At 37.5% G+C, this 21,274-nt stretch overlaps 1 protein-coding gene across 1 annotated transcript in view; it reads left to right on the top strand.

The window, feature by feature from the left end:
- Nucleotides 1-241: 241 nt before the first annotated feature.
- LOC122696852 (contactin-associated protein-like 3) overlaps nucleotides 242-21,274 on the top strand; it is a 219,511-nt gene continuing 198,478 nt past the window's right edge. The window contains 1 exon segment of the mRNA XM_043906968.1: nucleotides 242-430. Within this exon segment, the coding sequence (XP_043762903.1) occupies nucleotides 346-430 (85 nt within the window). The 5' untranslated portion in view covers nucleotides 242-345.

The raw sequence follows: 21,274 nt of genomic DNA, 5'->3' as shown, positions 1-21,274 counted from the left end.
AACTAGGACCTCGGATCCAGAACGACCTCCCCAGCGTCCTCTGTAGAGAGTTGAGGTTGAAGATCTTCAACCATCTGACTCGCACTTCCGCCCGCCACCGCCAGGGGCGCCCGGGCCTCGCAGAGCTAGCAGAGCGGCAGGAGCGGGTGGAGGCGGGGGTCGGGGGTTGGGCTGGGGGTGTGGCTGCAGGTTGGGGCTCCCGCCCAGCTGGCTGCGCGGGTTCGCAGTGAGCAGAGGAGGAAGCGCTGGCGACCCCGAGAGGGAGGAAGCAGGCAGACCCCATCTCAGAGCACCTGCCTGGACACCGTGGGTTTTTGGGGTGGGGGAGCCCCGGCGACTTGGAGCATGGACCCCGTGGCGGGAACCTTTCTCAGAATGCTCTTTCTTTTGTCTGCCCAGCCCTGGAGTACATTAGCAGCAGGAAATACTTGTGAGTACAGCACGTCTTTTAAAACTTATGCTGACAACTTAGAATTCGTGTTATTAAAAAATAATAATAATTGAATTTTACAAATGGACTAGCTGGCCTGTTTCTGAAAATGAGGCATTGAAAAAACATCGCGAAGTCCCAACGTGTGGATAGGACGGTTTACAATGGTTTTCCCACTTGTCAGGTCTATGAAACACAAAGCCTGTTTGACTTTTTGTCTGTGAGCTGAATTTTGTCTCTGTGCTGTTGTTTTGAATATTCATTGAGAAAGCTCAAGTTCTAGTAAAACCTAAAATTAGCATGAGAATATTGAGGCGGACAGAGACCAGAGAGAGAAAGGAGAGAAGATCATGCCAATGTGGTCATTTATTTCTTTTTAATACCAATGCATTTTGTTGGATTTATGTAAGAAAGAAAATCGCTGGCCGACCTGGCCGGGTCCTGTATTAGCATAGATGGTTGCTGGTGGGGCTCTGCAGAATCGGGCACGGAGAACTCCGGCGCTGCATAGACGGGCGGGCTCCGCAGCAGAGCTCAGATGGCGAATCTGGATAGTCAGAATTCCGGTAAGGGTAGACCCGTCAAAGGTAGATGGCTTTTGCTGAAAGGAAAAGTAAAACCTGCCATTCAGGTTCATTTGCAAGTGTACATGCTTGTATATTGTGATCTGTTGTGTTTCTGACTTTGTTGGTTCCGTGAAGATGTATTAACCCCTCTGTTCTGAACTAGCACCCTGAGTGATCTGAAGATGCTAGCCAAATTGATTCAGCTGACCTCAGGGCATTTTAATCTGAAAATCAGAAAAAGTTTTCCAAGGGTTATTCAGATTAAAATCTCCATCACAGGTCTTTTCTTTCTTTGAGGGATTTTAAGAAAGCCCCCATGTCCTCCTTCCACACCATATTCCCTTGAATAATTTTTAAAAAATCAAGTTGTAGGGAGTAAGGTAAGCTAGTATGCATTTCAAGAAAGTGCTAGTAGGCATGCTTAGAAACTGACCTTGTTTCTGGATATCCAGATTTAGCTGGAGTGGGGGAGGGGAAACAACTCTGCCCTCACAGTGAAGTTTGTACTAAAGTGAAAAGCGTTTTGTACAAATACAGTGACACTTCCAGCATTCATCCATATATCCAGTCTGTGATACTTTTGTGCTGTCCTCATTTAGTATTTATGGCTCATTTAATGCCATATTATGTGAGTCGCTCCTAAAAATGAGTGTTAGCAAATACTGCCCCGTGTTTCAGACACAATTTTAATTATCTTTGTGTACAACTTCCATGAGTTAATTAAAATGGGGGCATTTACATGAAATCCGTAGGTCCTGCAGTCACTTTGTCACTTTGCTGAGAACTTAAAAATGACTAGTACTGAATGATTTGCTAGTATGAAAGAATTGTGGAATAATTTAATGCAGTACCCTGAGGTGCAATTAAAAAGTCACTGGAGGTCACTCTTACTTAAAGGAAGCAGCTTCAACAGTCCTTCCCTTGTAAGCTAAGCGGAGTTCTGAGCTGCCTTTCTTGTTTCCTTAGTTGTGATTACAAGATACTGGCAAGATCAGTTGTTTGTATATTTATTTTTTCTGTTTGTGTTTTGTCCCCTGAAATCCACAGAGGTATAATGTTCTTCTTACTGAGCATCTTTTTAACAGTCACTTGCTCTGAGGTGCTCCGCGTCTGAGTAGCCAGGCAGATATCCCTTTCTGAGTTGGCTGTGTCTCCTAGCTCAGGCCACCTGGGTCTCTGGCTGACTCTTCAAATATCATTGCTAGTTTTAACTTTTCAGCCTGTTTTATTTAGATGTATTTGGTACTCCTGTTTAAAGTTCAGTGAATTAAAAGTACCTATGTAAATTTGCATTGTTAAGAACATTTGAGATTCTATAGTTAAAATCCTTGATTACCAAACAGATGGCTGTTACAGTTGATCAAGTGTGAAGTATATATTTAAACGGCTTTGCAGACTTAAAGGTTCATAGAGACTAAACAAAGTGATAATTTCTTGGTAATCGCATTTGACAGTATCCTTTGTAACCATAGCTTCAAAGGCCAGTGGATCTCATTATAATCCATATTAGCTAATTGGATCAACTGGATTTTTCCTTAACTCTAGAATGTTTGGGAGGTGTTTGTTTGTATATGTAGATTTATATACAAGCAAGGTGTTTCAAGCATGTATTTGAAATTTGTTATTACTTAAGTCAAGGTAGAGGTTTTTTTTTTTTTTTTTTTTTTCAGTCCTGTCCCATCATTTGAGAAATTCTAAAAAGGAGTTTGTCACCAGGGTGGGATTTAGGCTTATAAAGAAGAAATCATAAACATCAGCATTGCTTAAGGCTTTTGATGGCTAACCTTTTTATTCCTAAGAAGTATTTTAAGAACTCAAGTAATCCTTTCAGACAGGATTTTAAAACTAACAAAAATGAAATATTCTTGAGCCTTAATAAGAAAACAGTGATAACTGTATGTAAATTTTAAAAAGGTACAGATCTTTCCCCCCAAAGGATCCAGAGACATGTTTACTCTGTTTACAACTTGTTCTCAGTAGTAAATCATACATAAGGCATCCTCTCAAGATATAAGACTTGCTTGAAGCATTTGGCATCTCAGAAATTACCCATGTTTTGAAATGAATCTTTACAATTAATGGGAAGTTTTAAGTCAGAAAAAGTCTGCATGGAGAGAGTAATGTTTCTAAAGACCCAAAACCATGGATGTTATGTATGTATGTATACACACACACACACATACACACACACACAAAAATATATACAATCTCTGCCTTTTTGAAGATAACACACACACACACATATATATATATACATATACATATATATGTATATATATAATGTCTTTTTGAAGATAAAACAAGTTGAATGGGCAGCATCTCCAAATTTTGACCTAGGACTTGATATTTAAAAATCATCTACCTCTACTTGGTTTGCCTTCTAGAACTTTCTGTACTTAGTCAAGATGAAAGTGTTATTCAAGTGGGGCTCTCCTCTTAAATGGAACTGAAGAGGAAAGTTAGAATATAGATCCCAAGTTAGAGTCCTGTTTGTGAGAAGATGTGAAGACAGTGGTTGGTTCACTTACTTCCCACTATGAGCCACGAGTGGAAGAAGGCAGTAGCTCTCTGCTTTAGGATTATTCCTGTTAATCTACTATTTCTTTGTGAATTTCCAGATCTTTGGGGAAAGGGGGAGGAGAAGAAGAAGAGGTATAATTTGTATAAGAAAATGTCAATATTTTGATTGCATATTTAGTGTTGTAAATTTGTTTCCTGGATCACATATCACTTTGAGGAGTAATGGTAGTCTTTCCTATTAAGGAACAACACAATTGGAAGTTAATTTACAGTTGAATTATTTTCCTAGAAGTTGCTCTCCTCCCTAACCCTATTCCCCACTGAAAAGAAAAAGAACTGAAGCATGTGTTAGACATTTCAATTGCTGTTGATGGTGATTATTTAACATGAATGATGACATTTATAGACGAAGGGATTCAATTTAATGAGTATGACCCACTCAACTCCAACTTGTAATTTTCTCTAGAATCTTCATTTTGTTTCCTTCCTCTGTCATAAGTATCCTTGTTATGAGGGGAAAAAAAGATATATTCTGGCCCACAACAGGTGGAGCATACAATTTGAATGACTGTTTTAGGAGTGATAATCAGGATTTGTATTTATCCATCAGTATCTCTTCTCTTAACTCCTGCATACGTGTGAGAGGTCTCTGCCCATCATTGAGGGCTGTTGGCTAATGTGGAAAACAAACCTGTGATCTTCATGTGATACCTAATTCTTGATCTAAGCAACAAATGTATTAGCACCTCAGTTTGAAGATTTGTATCAGATTTGAATCCTTTCTTCATTGGAGGGTTGGCTTCCTTATGTGCTAAAGTGTTATTGTATCATCTTTAATGAAAGTTTATTATTATATTCCTCTAATAGAAATTATCACACAATATTATTATGTTGAAATAAAAACAATATGGATAGAATAATAGTGAGACACATTGTATGAATTATCCTAACCCAATAATACGATTAACCTGAAGAATTTGGTATAAAGGTAAATGCAAGCAGAATGGAGGAACTGAAGATAATGCTGCAACTGCTAAGAAGTATAAAATCACGAGAATTTAGGTGAATGTCTAATAGTGTGTTTATCACCTGTGCCTTCTTGAGGATATTGTTTTCAGAACTCTTTATGATTTCAGTGGGCACAGATCCTGTGTGATTATTTGCTAAGTGTCATCACATACTTTACTGCTAAGTCTTACCATCAGTCTCAGGTCATGCTCTGTGTGCTGTGACTGTGTAGTTCATAAAGGAGTCTTTACCGTGGAGAGTATGGACTGAAATCCTGCTAATGTTTCAGCTGGCGCAGGCTTCTTTTGGTCTCATGGTGTGCTTAATGTTTATCTGAAGTGAGTCTGCTCCTCCAGATTAATCAGGATTATCCCTGTGAATCTACTCTTTCTTTATGAATTTCCTTATCTTTAGGGAGGAAGAAGAGATATAATCTGAATAGGAAAATGTCAGTATTTTGGTTGCATATTTAGATTGAATTATTTAAGACTGCCCATTTCTGAAAGGCATTAGACCATATGTAATATGTTCCTTGGTTTAGGAAGCGAGCCTGTCAGAGGACGTGCCCCTGGAACAAGGGAACAGGGAATCCGTTCGTGATGTGGTGTGGAAAGAGAGCATGGGATACGGACAGAAGCCTAGAAAGCAACGGAGATCGGTCTTTTTGGAAAGAATCAAAAAACTAGTAAACAGACTTTAAAAAAAAATCATATTTGGATAAACTTCCCAGAAATACGGAGGTCAGGATATTTTTAAAATTTAAGGAAAACAGTGGCACTTTTTTCCTCAAAAAAACAAAAAACTTACTGAGTCCATGTGACTATCAACATGGGGTGACAGGCAAGGCTAGAACTATGCTTGGGGGGGCCCTGAAGCTTATGCAGTTTGGAGAGACTCTTTAAGCAAACAAACATAATGACTCTAAGGACTAAGGGCAGATTACCAGTGACCCTACCATCCCTGAAGACCTGTTTTGGGGAGAAGACTGGAGCTCAAGAAAATCTGCTCCTTTGAGTAAATCAACCAAATCAGGAAGGAAGGAAGGAAGGAAGGGAGGAAGGAAGGAAGGAAAGTTGCTCAATTGTGTCCAGCTCTTTGCGACCCCGTGGACTATACAGTCCATAGAATTCTCCAGGCCAGAATACTGGAATGGGTAGCCTTTCCCTTCTCCAGGGAATCTTCCCAGCCCAGGGATTGAACCCAGGTCTTCCGCTTTGCAGGTAGATTCTTTACCAACAGAGCCACAAGGGAAGTGCACCAAATCAGGAATCCATTAGTAAGAAGAAACATTCAAAAGTACTAAATAAAGGACATTCTCAGTAACAAAAATCCCAATTAACTGAGCAAGTTTTACCTTGAATATTTCCCTTGAAACCAAAATCAGAATTTCAGTATGTAAGTAATCCATGGCTGATTCATGTCAATGTATGGCAAAACCCACTACAATATCGTAAAGTAATTAGCCTCCAACTAATAAAAATAAATGAAAATAAATGTTTAAAAGAGCTCAAACAATTTGGAATGAATAGAGCCAGGGTTTACCTGTAATTCTGATTTAAATCCTGAAAAGCAAGTATGAAATTAACCTCTAGATCTTCTCCCTACTTACATTTTAGAGCCCTTAAAGGCTTGGCTTCAACATCTGGAGTTCTTTAGAGTAACTTCTGAAGTGCTCCCACTGCATCTGCCACCTGTGGCAATGATTGCTTTCAGTGTCTTTTGCACAATGTTGGATAACTTTAAAAAACTGAATTACTTATGTCTGCCCATTTCTGAACGGCATTAGACCGTGTGTAATACATTCTTTCAAAATATCATACTTGTTTTTCCCAGTTCGAGTTCTGTGGCATAAAGTCAATACGCTAAGAACAATTATACACAACTTTTAAGTTAAGCAAAAATCAATGCTTTGTAAGTCAACTGTACTCCAGTACAAAATAAATAAAAGTAAAGATATTATGGTAGCATGATCTTTTGACATTATGCAGGAAAATTATTTAATAGATGTACATGATTGTTTAAGTATCTAGAAGAATGCACCTATGTCTGACTTGGTCATTTAGTATTTGATTAGAGTTTGGACATTACAATTGATGATTTCTTTTTCCGTCAGGTACACATGATAACTACAAAGGTTGTATTGCCCTGTAGAGCATTGGTCAGCCTTTATGTAACCTAGCAATATCATTCTAAGCTTCCTCTAGAAATGCTTGTAAATTCCTAGTTTCTCAAAATACTCTTTTACTGGACTAGGCATTAATGAGTTTATAAATCTTTAGCATACATTTGTTCTATATTTGTATGTGCTGTGTTTTAACTCTTTGAAAATGTTGCTTTGACATAGAGATTGCACATATCTGGCAGGTAAAAATATAATCTTGTGTGATAATAAATATGCTTAGTTTGGTTGTTGCTTTAAAATAAATTTTCTTTCTGGTTCATTGGAAATTTCCCTTTTTAATAATAAAGTAGAGAGTCTGGCTCACAATAAATAATAAAAATATTCTCCTTGGTTCCAGGTAATGGGTATTTTCAATGTACTGATTTGAAATAGAATTGAAACAGAAAGTACTTAACATTTTAAGCAGTTTGAAGTTAAAAGCTTTATAATTTAAGCTAAATAATTTTTATTTAAAAATATATACCCATTTCATGGGCAAATTTAAAAAAAAAAATTCCTCCAAGGCTGTTAATCACAATTAAAAAAAAGAAAAAAAAAGGTATATCCTACTAGAATATGGATTTTATTAAGTTTTTACTCAGTAGTGTGCCAGGATATGATACTCATGGAGGATGTGTTAGTTATACCTAACTTATGGAGAGAGACATGAAAAATCTGTGCTTTTTTAACTGGCAAATATAATATTTTCAGATGCGTCACTTTAGTGATATGATAAATGGTGTATCAGATATTTAAATATGTCTGTTCCTAAGTTTTATTGAGGGCTTCCCAGGTGGCACAGTGGTAAAGAACCCGCCTCCCAATGCAGGAGACTCAGGAGACATGAGTTCGATCCCAGGGTTGGGAAGATCCCCTGGAGGATGAAATGGCAGCCCATTCCAGTATTCTTGCCCGGAGAATCCCATGGATAGAGAAGCCTGGTGGGCTTCAGTCTACGGGGTCACAAAGAGTCAGACGTGACTGAGCAACTGAGAACATATGCACACCCACGTTTTACTGAGATGTGGCTTTGATAATGTATCACTTGTGGTTCCATCACTTGCCTTGGTTGCTGTCACCTGAAGAGAAAAGGTTTTTATGCTGCATGTTCACTGGACCACTGTGGGAAGAAGGGGCTTATTCCAAATAAGATTCCACCTTATTTTGAATCTGTGGCAGTTTAAATAACCTCAGTAGCCATATAATGCTGTGGCTTAGACCTTGTGTTCCCACATCCTCATTTCAGCATCATCTCACTACTTACAGTGTTAAGGACTCAATAGACAGTTTCTCTGGAGTTTAGAAGTAAGCATGATATTGCTGTTTAAATGAATTACAGGAGTGACCTGCTGCCTTGAGACACAGATCAGGTGCCACCTGCACCTCTCAAGGTTGTAATTAGTTTTTTTATTTTAACATTTTTAAATCCTCAGGCAACCAAAGAGCTTGATAAGGTTAAGCTGAATGAATACATAAGGAATGGTGAATTGGTGGGGAAGTGGCAGAATGATACTTATGTGTGCAGATATGTCTGTGGGTCTTAGGGAACAGACACACAGTTCTCTCTGGTAGGGCAGAGAGAGCTGCTGATGGAATTAAAAACTGTCAATAGTTATAAGAGAGGCACAGATTGGATTAGGTGACAATCCAGTTATGTGGGATTGAGCTATTTCTTATTTACTACCATGCAAAAGCAAATATTATTTACTCAGGATTTCTGAGTATGTGAGCAATCAAGAAATGTAACGACATCTGTCCTGACCCAGTTGAACCCAGGTGAAACTGTCGCCTCCGTGTGTCTGAGGTAGTCTGTGTCCAGTATCTTCTAGGATACTGGAATGCAGTCACCCTTAGAACCAGCAGCAGTTAACCTGCCTCTGAGGCCTTCCCTGGTCCTGGTTCCTGTTAAAATAGTACTAAGGGATGGCTGGTAGGATTTTCTATTAAGGGCCAGTAGATATGATAAAGGGAATCCAATTAGCAGTAGAAAATAATTCAATAATTCGATTCAAGTCAGAGAAAGTCATTTTAATCAAAACTATTATAGAAGAAAATACTTTAACAACTGTTAATATTTAAATGTCTCAGATTTGGCTGATTTAAGAAAAACAATACGTATCTATTGACATCTATTTGAATGTTTGGAGATTATAAAAATTAAAGATTTGTCATGTAGCTTGACTTTCGCTGTGTCTTTGATATTTAAAAACTTGAGAATAAGGACATTGCTACACTAAAAGTAATACAAGATAAAAAGGAAAAATAAATAGCTGTGTAATGTCATCAAGCTAGCCAGCTGCTGTGTGTGAGTAATTCTTAGGCTTCTCTGCAATGCTGTCTTGATTCATGGACGTTCTGATAAGAAAACCTGTGAGCTTGATACTTCAAGCATATCCTTCTCTATGTATGAACTGTTCCATCACTGTGAGGGGTTAAAAAATTGAGGGACTTGCCGGGGTCCAGCCCCAGCAGGATCCAGGGGAACCCCCAGGATGAACGGCGTCAGCGAGAGAAGACAGACAGACAGACACACACACACAGACGTTGCGTAGAAGAGGTAGCTTTTTTTTTTTTAATTTTTTTTATTTATTTATTTTATTTTATTTTATTATTTATTTTATTTATTTATTTATTTTATTTTATTTTTTTTTATTTTTAGGATAGCTCAGTTTTTATAGAATGAATGTTACCCTTAAGTCACCACATATTACATCAGATATTGGTTTGTGCTTCCGTCAATATTTTTTTCCCCATGTTTTTCCCCTAAGCATTTATCTAGAACATTTCTGATTACAGGGTTTATACTTAAATATCCTGGACATAATCTTCTTGCCTCAATGGCCTCACATTCTCACTCTAACAAAAACAATGTTTCATAAATCTCAGGTATAGTGTAAATTCTTTGGACAATAAACCAATACATGGGAAGGGTTACAGTAACATGTTTGACATTTCTGAAAATAGTACCATGAGAAAAACCTGATATTTTTCTTTACGTGAAACCACAAAATCCCAATTTACAGCGATTAACTATTAAACAGCAAAAACACCTCTAAAGCAGCAAAACACCTCTATTAATAGTAAAATAATGGCAGTAAAGCTGGTTAATATAAATCTTCTATTAAAATCTTATATACCCCATTTTCTAACTTTACAAAAATACCCATAATATCCCATATTGTTTAAAGAAAGGGAAACAATGAACAAGTAGCAGCAAGGAAATAGCAATAGTGAAAACCCTTTCAACCAAGGAGAAAGTAAACTAAAGCAGTATATCTACTTCTAAATCTAAACACCTCTACTCTTTTCTATTCTAGAACATTATAATCTTTTAAGCAAGCAGCCAAACTATACCTGTGGCCTTTTCTTTTTTTTTTTTAATTTTTTTATTAGTTGGAGGCTAATTACTTCACAACATTTCAGTGGGTTTTGTCATACATTGATATGAATCAGCCATAGATTTACACTTATTCCCCATCCCGATCCCCCCTCCCACCTCCCTCTCCACCCGATTCCTCTGGGTCTTCCCAGTGCACCAGGCCGGAGCACTTGTCTCATGCATCCCGCCTGGGCTGGTGATCTGTTTCACCATAGATAGTATACATGCTGTTCTTTTGAAACATCCCACCCTCACCTTCTCCCACAGAGTTCAAAAGTCTGTTCTGTATTTCTGTGTCTCTTTTTCTGTTTTGCATATAGGGTTATCGTTACCATCTTTCTAAATTCCATATATATGTGTTAGTATGCTGTAATGTTCTTTATCTTTCTGGCTTACTTCACTCTGTATAAGGGGCTCCAGTTTCATCCATCTCATTAGGACTGGTTCAAATGAATTCCTTTTGACGGCTGAGTAAAATTCCATGGTGTATATGTACCACAGCTTCCTTATCCATTCATCTGCTGATGGGCATCTAGGTTGCTTCCATGTCCTGGCTATTATAAACAGTGCTGCGATGAACATTGGGGTGCATGTGTCTCTTTCAGATCTGGTTTCCTCAGTGTGTATGCCCAGAAGTGGTATTGCTGGGTCATATGGCAGTTCTATTTCCAGTTTTTTAAGGAATCTCCACACTGTTTTCCATAGTGGCTGTACTAGTTTGCATTCCCACCAACAGTGTAAGAGGGTTCCCTTTTCTCCACAGCCTCTCCAGCATTTATTGCTTGTAGACTTTTGGATAGCAGCCATCCTGACTGGTGTGTAATGGTACCTCATTGTGGTTTTGATTTGCATTTCTCTAATAATGAGTGATGTTGAGCACCTTTTCATGTGTTTGTTAGCCATCTGTATGTCTTCTTTGGAGAAATGTCTGTTTAGTTCTTTGGCCCACTTTTTGATTGGGTCATTTATTTTTCTGGAATTGAGCTGCAGGAGTTGCTTGTATATTTTTGAGATTAATCCTTTGTCTGTTTCTTCATTTGCTATTATTTTCTCCCAATCTGACGGCTGTCTTTTCACCTTACTTATAGTTTCTTTTGTAGTGCAAAAGCTTTTAAGTTTCATTAGATCCCATTTGTTTAGTTTTGCTTTTATTTCCAATATTCTGGGAGGTGGGTCATAGAGGATCTTGCTGTGATTTATGTCGGAGAGTGTTTTGCCTATGTTCTCCTCTAGGAGTTTTATAGTTTCTGGTCTTACATTTAGATCTTTAATCCATTTTGAGTTTATTTTTGTGTATGGTGTTAGAAAGTGTTCTAGTTTCATTCTTTTGCAAGTGGTTGACCAGTTTTCCCAGCACCGCTTGTTAAAGAGGTTGTCTTTTTTCCATTGTATATCCTTGCCTCCTTTGTCAAAGATAAGGTGTCCATAGGTTCGTGGATTTATCTCTGGGCTTTCTATTCTGTTCCATTGGTCTATATTTCTGTCTTTGTGCCAGTACCACACTGTCTTGATGACTGTGGCTTTGTAGTAGAGTCTGAAGTCAGGCAGGTTGATTCCTCCAGTTCCATTCTTCTTTCTCAAGATTACTTTGGCTATTCGAGGTTTTTTGTATTTCCATACAAATTGTGAAATTCTTTGGTCTAGTTCTGTGAAAAATACCATTGGTAGCTTGATAGGGATTGCATTGAATCTATAGATTGCTTTGGGTAGAATAGCCATTTTGACAATATTGATTCTTCCAATCCATGAACACGGTATGTTTCTCCATCTGTTTGTGTCCTCTTTGATTTCTTTCATCAGTGTTTTATAGTTTTCTATGTATAGGTCTTTTGTTTCTTTAGGTAGATATACTCCTAAGTATTTTATTCTTTTTGTTGCAATGGTGAATGGTATTGTTTCCTTAATTTCTCTTTCTGTTTTTTCATTGTTAGTATATAGGAATGCAAGGGATTTCTGTGTGTTAATTTTATATCCTGCAACTTTACTATATTCATTGATTAGTTCTAGTAATTTTCTGGTAGAGTCTTTAGGGTTTTCTATGTAGAGGATCATGTCATCTGCAAACAGTGAGAGTTTCACTTCTTCTTTTCCTATCTGGATTCCTTTTACTTCTTTGGCCTTTTCTTTTATGACTTGATGTTTATGGTCGTGTCCTGAGCCAGAGCAATCTTAAGCATTTCCGAAAAGGCTTGGACTTTTCCAGCGAGGCCTTATTACTATATATTATAATTTCCAAAAATTAATAGAAAGCCCAACAACAGTAAGACAGAAGGAAGAAAGGGACATTCCGGGCCCCTGGGACAACCTCTAGGGGAAGAGCTGCCTTGCAGGTTCCTTTCTTGTCCCGGCGGCTCCCAACAGGGACTGAAGAGGATATGAAGAGTTTAGTTAAGATACATTTAAGAGAGTTTAAGGGAGCAAATACCAATTACTTTTTGCATTCTTAAATTTACAGGGAACATTTCTGAAAAAAAAAAAAAAATGAGGGGCATAGAACACAGTAGAATTGACAAATCTCAGAGTCAGTTACCAATTAGAGAAAGTTGAATGGTCTATTTTGAACTCTGGTACAAGGTTAAGAAACATAATATCAATTTTCCAGATTATAAGAATAAATGTTTTATCATCATAGTTTACTATTCTTTGTCATGATGAACTACTGATCTCTTTTAAGAAACCTGAAAATCTGATCTTTGGGAGATTTGCGTTGCTATTGACTGATTTCACTCGTTCTTCTTATAGGTGATATTAATAGGATTCAGTTTTTGGAAGAGAGGCTGCATGTTTGTCTAGAAAAAGATGCTTTTCCTCATGAATTTTGTTGTAAGGGGAAGCAGGAGTGGGAAGATACATCCTGCAGACTATTGTGCACTTGAGCAGGAAAAGGACCTATGTTGTATGTTAATCACCATCCCAGTTTCCTAGGAATAAGACTGGGTTACCCAACTTCGCTTACCTTCCCTCCCAACCCCCAGCATCCACATGCCAGAGCCTCCCATTTTCTTAAATGACGTGATGCTAAGTGACTGCCTGGGCCAACTTGCATGGATTTTGTCGGCCAAAGAGTGGTCCTTCTTTTTTCACTACTTCCTCTGGGAGACACCCTGAGGCCTTCTGCTATTGCTCTATTTTACAAGTGTAAGAAGGACTGAAGTGGGAGGATGGCAGTGAGAATGAAAAAGTGGCTCTGCACATAAAGAATACTTTCAGAACTTAGTGGTTGTTTGATTATATGTGGAGTAATGAGAAATGGGAGCGTCAAGGACTGGGGTATTGGCAAGTGACCTAAACAAAAAGGCGAATTGCTCACATTTCATTTCAGGCAAGATTAGATCCAGGTGAGGTGATGCCATCGGTGTCAGCCGCTCTTCGTCTTTCAACCCTGTCTTTCCAGTGTTGGCTTGATGCTCAGGCAACAATCTGCTTGGTAGCTCCATATCCAAGGTCAACCTTCCTAGCCACAGTGATGCTTTCTTCTATTTGGACTTTGGTCCTTATCACCCTGAAGCATTAAGCATGCACTTATTTATTTATCCCCTCAACCCAAGCTCCAAGAAAGCAGAGACTTCCTTTTTCTTTTTTGTTGTTTCCACTTCATGGTCCCCAGAGCACAAGGGTAAGTCCTGGAAGACAGTGGGTTCTCAATATATACTTTTGGGTAAGTAAAAGTGTGAATGATTCTCTTTTGCAAAACATCCAGCAAGATTCCCAGGTCTATTATAACTTTCACTGTTTTGATAGTGATTGCTCTTTTCCAGCTACTATGACAGGAAAGGGTGGCTTTCTTTTGACCAAGCAAGGAGCCAGGAAGTGACTGCAACTTGATCCCTGACCAGGTGCTTTGACTGCATCACTTTGAAAAGAAAGCAAAATGCACCATCCATTTAAGTAATTAGTTTAACATCTATTACGAACAGTATTAGCTTTCAGGCTCTTATCTGCTTCATAGAACAGATGGTTGGATAAGTGTCTTCCTCCTTAGTCAGATTTTAAACTTCCTGAAAACTGAGTCTTCTTTCTTTGTCCCTACATTGCTCTGCTGTTGGTACTCAGTAAGTACCAAATAAGTGGAGAAATTAATATATTTTAAACATGCTACCTTGAAAGTATATGGAAGATCTGCAGAATCCCCCTGTGTATTTTATATATATTTTTTATTTTAGGTGACCTAATAAAAATGAATTTTCATGTGACTGTCCCTGAACTCTCTACCAGCCACTGATTTCTTCATGGAAGCATCCATTGGCTCATTTTGAGTGTCTTATTTTCTTTCAGTAGCAAAATTTCAGACATAATTTCTAGCCCAAGGCTTTGCTAAAAAGCATGTTACGTGCTCTAAGAGTTGCTGTGAAGTCCTGAGGGAGAGCTTGAAAAGGCCAAGTGTCAAGAGAGCTACCGAGGACCAACAAGCAGCAGAGAGCGCTTCCAGCAAGTGTCATTAGACAAGATGACTGTGTCTCAGGAGGTCTTGGTCCAGTCTGATCTCAGCCAGGCTCCATGCTCAGGAGGGGCCTAAAACAGAGGTGTCTGGAAGCAGTGTGAAAGTGGCATTCTCCACAAGTCTGGCGCTTAGGGTCTTCCTGATACTTGAAGCAGTTTCTAATCCAGGTGGGAAAGGCTTGCTGAACATTAGGGCAAAGGATCTGCAGGTGGCCAGGTGGCCGCTGCCCTTCAGTGAGGTGTCCAGTTATTTCTTTGACACCCACGAGTCTAAATTTCTTTGAGCCACACCTGCCTTTGGGAGCAGGAGCCATGGACTCTGTGTCCAGTAACTTGCGACATCAGGAGGAAGTTCCCACTGGGCCTGCAAACTTGACCTCCACCCCCACCCCCAGTCTGGGCTGAGGGATTTCTAGTCTGGTTATTATTGTCAACAAAATCTGCTATTATCTTTGAAAGTTTTTATGACTAGCTAGCTCAAGGGCATGACAATATGCACATGCTGTCACATAGAGAATATCTGTATTTTCAGATGAAGATTGTTTCTATTTTGAGAATTACACAGAAGGGCATGGTGGAGGTGATATAAATGAAGATGATTCCAGCAGCACTCTTTCAAACAGCATAAAGCTATAAAATTCAACCAAACATACTAATGTAAAGAACCACACTTTTAGATAGGCAGTAGAGTGGAGTGGTTATGAGAGGAATGTTTGAATTGGAATTCTCACGTCAGAGGTTAATGCCCACTGCATGACCTTGGTTAATGGACTTATCCTTTCTGTATCTCAGCTTTCTTGTCTCTAAAACTGCAAGTAATAATTATAACCCATCTCATAGGATTGAAGATTAAATTGGGCTTCCCAGGTGGCACTAGTGGAAAATAACCCACCTGCTAATGCAGGAGACGTTAGAGAGGCGGGTTCAGTTCCTGGGTTGGGAAGATCCTCTGGAGGACGGCATGGCAATCCACTCCAGTGTTCTTGCCTAGAGAATCCCATAGAGCCTGGTGGATGCCCTATGGAGCCAGACCATAGGGTCACAAAAGTTAGACATGACTGAAGAGACTTAGTATGCATACATGAAGTTTAAATTAATTAATATATGTAAATATTGTCTGGAACATATTAAGTCCTCAGTGAATTTTAGCTATTATTATTATTGCTTCTGTTGATCTCAAGTATAAATTCAGAAATGTGACTTTGGTTCATGACTTCGGGTAGAATAATTAGATATGTAATTTTAGGGAAAGATGTAAACATCTTTGGGTATTTCTGTTATCCAAATTGTCACTAATAGTGTAGATTAAGATATTATTACAAAAAGATAATATTAAAAAGAAGTTTATGTTACAGAATTAGAAACTCTAACAGTATACTGAAATGTTTCGGCTTTCTGTAATATCATCTCTCTAAACAATAAAGCTTTTCTGATTTGGCTATTTGGATTAATTTGGCATTAGCAACTTTAATCTTTAAAACTTCTTTCAAGTTTTCACATTTTTTTCATTAGCTGAGAACAACTCCCCAGATCAAGACAGTATACCCCTGAAACATTAACTTCTTGTTATCTGGCTGTTTTCTTAAAGTCTTCTAAGACATGTAGTATATGACCATCAATACAGATAGTCTAACATTTATGATTGTGAAATTAGTGTTAGTCTCCCAAGTAAGAATACTTTGGATGCTTTGGGGTGTCATCTCTATTAGAATGGGTATGAAAACATTGGTGTGGATCACTGGAAAGAGAGCATTACTGGTTGATTTTTAAAAGGTTAAGTTTAGCTCTGTGTCTTGAGTTTTCTTATGTCTCCTTTTCTTCAGTTATCCCATCACTGACTTGTTCAAGCTTTCCATATCTCTGGCATTTACTACTGTTTTCTCCATGATTTCCTGTCTCTGCCTTACCTCCTTCTAATCCATTTACCATCCTGCTGCCAGAGTAATCTACCTAAAGATGACTTACCTGATGATCTTGCATTTCTGGTAGGGCTTTTCAAGTCTTCCCTCATATCACACACTCATTCACTCACTTATTCCTTGAAAGGTGACTTCTCTTCACTTATTGCTCCCAATCCCTCTTTTAACTGACCCTAAACTACAACCCCCTACCTACCCTGGCGTTCTTACATCAGGACTTTCACTTTCCCCTCCCTCTACTTATGGCACTTTTTCTTCATGTCTTTCTGTTGAATGCAGTCATGTAGGCTTACAGATCCATTTCCAGGAAACATATGCTCACAATAAAAATGAAAACATCAAATGCATGAGGAAACAAGTCACCATGAGTAAAAATCAGCAGAAATAACAGGCTACTAAATCAAACCAAAGTAAATGTAGACATTGAAATAGATTTAGGATACAAAATGTTTTGTATGTATAAAGAAATAAAAGATTAAAAGAATGGAAAGAATAAGAGACTATTAAAATGATCAAGTAGAACTGGAAAAGAGCAGTATAGAGAAATGAAAAGTGGAATCACCGAAATAAAGAATTTAGTAGATGCTGAAACAGCATATTACACCCTAGTAAGGAGAGACTCAGCAAATTATAAGACAAATTTGAGATAAATAACCAGTGTAAACTACAGTCGGATAAAGAGATGGAAAATAGGAAAGCCAAGTTAAGGGACAAGGTGTAAATATTCTACATGAAAAGTCTGCAGACTTTTCAATTATTTATGGAATATTTATATTTTTACTTAACAATAGATCAGGTTCAGTAATTTAAAAATTAGTAGCAAAAACTAAAATTTCTTAAAACTGTAAAGAATAATGTGTCTCAATTATAAAAGCTCATATTATGCTGAGTTAGATGAATGGAAAATATAATTAAAACAGAAGCGCGCACACACACACACACACACACACACATACACACACCTAGAAACATGGTCACATTTTAAACCACTAACAATAATGATATAAACTGATTTTCTATAAAAGAATGAGAGCTAGTTTGATCTCAGCAAAGCAGTAATACCAGAAGCAGAAAGAAATATAGAACTAAATATGAGTTGTGAGGAAAATAACTTTTTAACTAGAAACTTGTTTAAACTATCATAAAACATGAGCAGAGATGATAAAGAGGGAGTCTAAATTCTTGCTAATATTCTTGGAGAAATAGGTCAAATTTAACTGTAAAAATTGAGATTAAAATTGTGTTATAAATAGAAGGATGGATCAGTAGAAGTAAATTAGATGTGATATTTTCTGTGCTTTTCAAAATCATGAAACTGATTTAACTCTTTAGACAAATGTCATGTTTCCTATTTCATGTTTTAATATGGTTGCATGTTTTTAATGAAAAAAAAATTCTTCTTTTCATCTGCTAGCAAGAGTATTCATAGTTTAAAAAGGGGTGTTTGTATTTTAGAATGAGTGAAAGAGCTTATTTAAGCATGTGGGGTTTCTGTTTGTTTGTTTGTTTTACCCAACTTAGTTATTTTCTGGACCTCTGTTGGCTTGTGGGAGCTTACCCATGAAAACCATAAAGGTTGATGAGTAGCACCTCTGGGAGGATTTGGGTGACACAATTTAATTCACACCTTTACCATCATACTAGTATACTTAGAAACAATCACCAGTTATTATTGCTGAAAACTAATTGAAGCATTTTTTTGTGAGTGATTAAAATATTTAGCTATTTCTCAGATTTTTAAATATAATGAATTTGGATCTTATTATGCATTTTCTGTAAAAATCTGGAGTTCCCTGAGGTTAACAGATTTACAAAAGACATTTTTTATAAACTAATTTTAAGTGCTATAGTCTTATATAATGTTTATATGTAGTCTTATATATAACCTATAGTCAGGTTTATGAAAGAAAAGGCCATTTTCATATCTGGTATAATTCAGCAAACCCTGTGAGTCTCTAATTCCTACTTGCTGCTGAATTAAAATGTTTTACCTTCAAGCTGACATGAGCGCCACACACCAGCACAGTTTGGAAGGTTGGTAAAAAACACACTCTTCAGGCACAGTTTTAAAGAAATGTTTACTGTACTTTGTGAAAATAATACCAAATAGGTATTTTATCTTTATACATGAATCTAATGAGATATGAGAATGCACTTCTTTATTCAATAGTAGTCTAATTTTGTCTTTACTTAAACATATGTGCTCATGGGCATGCACACACACATACGCAATTCCTAAAATTATTGGATTTTTCACTCTCATAGCAACAGTGCCTTATACTTTTGAATAAACATGAACAATTAAACAAAATGATTGTTTTATGGACTTTTTTGGGCAGAGATCCAAGTTTTCAATGAACTATTAATTATTAGTTATTACTAAATAACTATTATTACTATTAATATTTAAATATTTTTAGGTAAACATTGCATTAAACAGTAGTGATATATTATAATAATAGTGTACCTCAGTGAATTAAACCAGAAAATATTTACCAGGAATTAGTTGTATTAAAACTTTAAGTATCATTTGAATCCAAATTCATAATATCAAGTTTTTCTTTTTCTCCTATGCCATTTGTACACATTCTTGGAACTCTACAAAGAAATTACTGTCTTGCTTTTTCTTCCCTCCAATAAAATGAGAAAAACAGCATTTTATGGAAGGGTCAATAACAAATACTTGTACTTTGAATGAATTGATTGTACTTCCTGCCATTAGCTATGGACATCATTTTGTCAACTGTCCCCTATTAAATCTCATGGAGAAAAGAAAGAAGAGAGGAAAGGAGGAAGACAAGGAAGAAGGAGCGAGCGGGAGGAACAAAAGGAAAGTGTATCCAGATTGTAAGACAGCGTGTGAATAGACTTTTATCTGTAGTCGGACAAACTTTCTGAAAGTCTCAGTTGATTATTTAAAGCACCAGATACACATTTCTTTGCAATGATATATATTCTGTTTTTATTCTACAACAAAGCAGTAATCTTTACTTTGGAATATGTTAGCTATTTTATGTTAATTTTTTCCAATGAAAATGTCCAAATTACCAAATAGAGTGTAAAAAAGTTTCTTGTGTAATCTGTCTTGTCCTAAAAATGTAACAATGGTTATTTATGAATCAAGTATTATAGTACCAGGTATTATATTTTTGTTAAATATTGTAAGTTTTTAAAGTCACATGGCATTTTTAGAAGAAACATTCCTATAAACATAAATGAACGTCTAAGGTCTTTATTTTCTTGGGCTCCAAAATCACTGCAGATGGTGACTGCAGCCATGAAATTAAAAGATGCTTACTCCTTGGAAGAAAAGCTATGATCAACCTAGACAGCATATTAAAAAGCAGAGACATTACTTTGCCAACAAAAGTCTATCTAGTCAAGGCTATGATTTTTCCAGTATGTGAAAGTTGAACCATAAAGAAAGCTGAGTGCTGAAGAATTGATACCTTTGAACTGTGGTGTTGGAGAAGACTATTGAGAGTCCCTTGGACTGCAAGGAAATCAAATCAGTCCATCCTAAAGGAGATCAGTCCTGAATATTCATTGGAAGGACTGACTGATGCTGAAGCTGAAACTAAACTTCAATACTTTGGCCACCTGATGTGAAGAACTGACTCATTGGATGCTGGGAAAGATTGAAGGCAGGAGGAGAAGGGGATGACAGAGGATGAGATGGTTGGATGCCATCACTTACTCAATGGACATGAGTTTGAGTAAACTCTGGAAGTTGGTGATGGACAGGGAAGCCTGGCGTGCTGCAGTCCATGGGGTCATAAAGAGTCAGACACGACTGAGTGACTGAACTAAACTGAACTGATAATTGTACTACGACACTATGATCTATATTCATTATACTGTTAATTAGACCTCTATGGTTTATTTGTGCATTGATACTATTTGTACCCTTAAACACCTTCACTGTTATCTCTGCCCATACCCTAGTAACCATTTTATTTATTTTTTTTTACAGATTTCACTTTTTTAGATTCCACGTATAATGACATCATACAGTACTTGTCTTTCTCTCTGACTTTCTCTCTTAGCATTGAAAAAAGTGAAAGTGTTAGTCACTTAGTTGTGTCCTACTGTTTGTGACCCCATGGACTGTAGCCTGCCAGGCTCCTCTATCCATGGAATTCTCCAGGTAAGAATACTGGAGTGAGTAGCCATTCCCTTCTCCAGGGAATCTTCCCAACCCAGGAATTGGGCCCAGGTCTCTTGCGCTGCAGGCAGATTCTTTACCATCTGAGCCACCAGGGAATCCCCTCTCTAAGCACTGGAAGTGAAAGTCATTCAGTTGTGTCTGACTCTTTGTGACCCCATGGACTATACAGTCCATGGAATTCTCCAGGCCAGAATACTGGAGTGGGTAGACATTCACATCTCCAGGGAATCTTCCTGACCCAGGAATTGAACCGGTCTCCTGCATTGCAGGTGGATTCTTTAGCAGCTGAGCTACTAAGCAGGAAGCACATTAGCATTCTGTTGTAGCAAATAGAAGGCTATCTCCCCTTCTCATGGCTGAGTAGCATTCCATTGTGTGTGAATACCACTTTATCTGTTCTTCCATTGATGGTCTTTTGGGTTGTCTCCATATCTTGGTTATTGTGAGTAATGCTGTGATAAACATAAGGGTGCATATATTTTGCCAAAAACTTCTTTTTTTCTGGTCAGGCAAGAAAAGGAAATTTATTAAAAGGGAAATGAGAGGGTGACTGACCCTTGAGAAGAACCAGGGTCCTCCCTTTTTGATGGGGTCCTTCTTATACCCTGCCAATGGAAGATTCTCTGAGGGAGTGATTTTTTAATTTAATTATTTTAATGTGTATTTGAATTTGTTTTGCTAAC

The sequence above is a fragment of the Cervus elaphus genome, chromosome 7 (assembly GCF_910594005.1).
Source record: "Cervus elaphus chromosome 7, mCerEla1.1, whole genome shotgun sequence".
NCBI classification, from domain to species: Eukaryota; Metazoa; Chordata; class Mammalia; order Artiodactyla; family Cervidae; genus Cervus; species Cervus elaphus.
The sequence above is the reverse complement of the archived record's forward strand: the minus strand, read 5'-3'. Positions and strand labels throughout refer to the sequence as shown.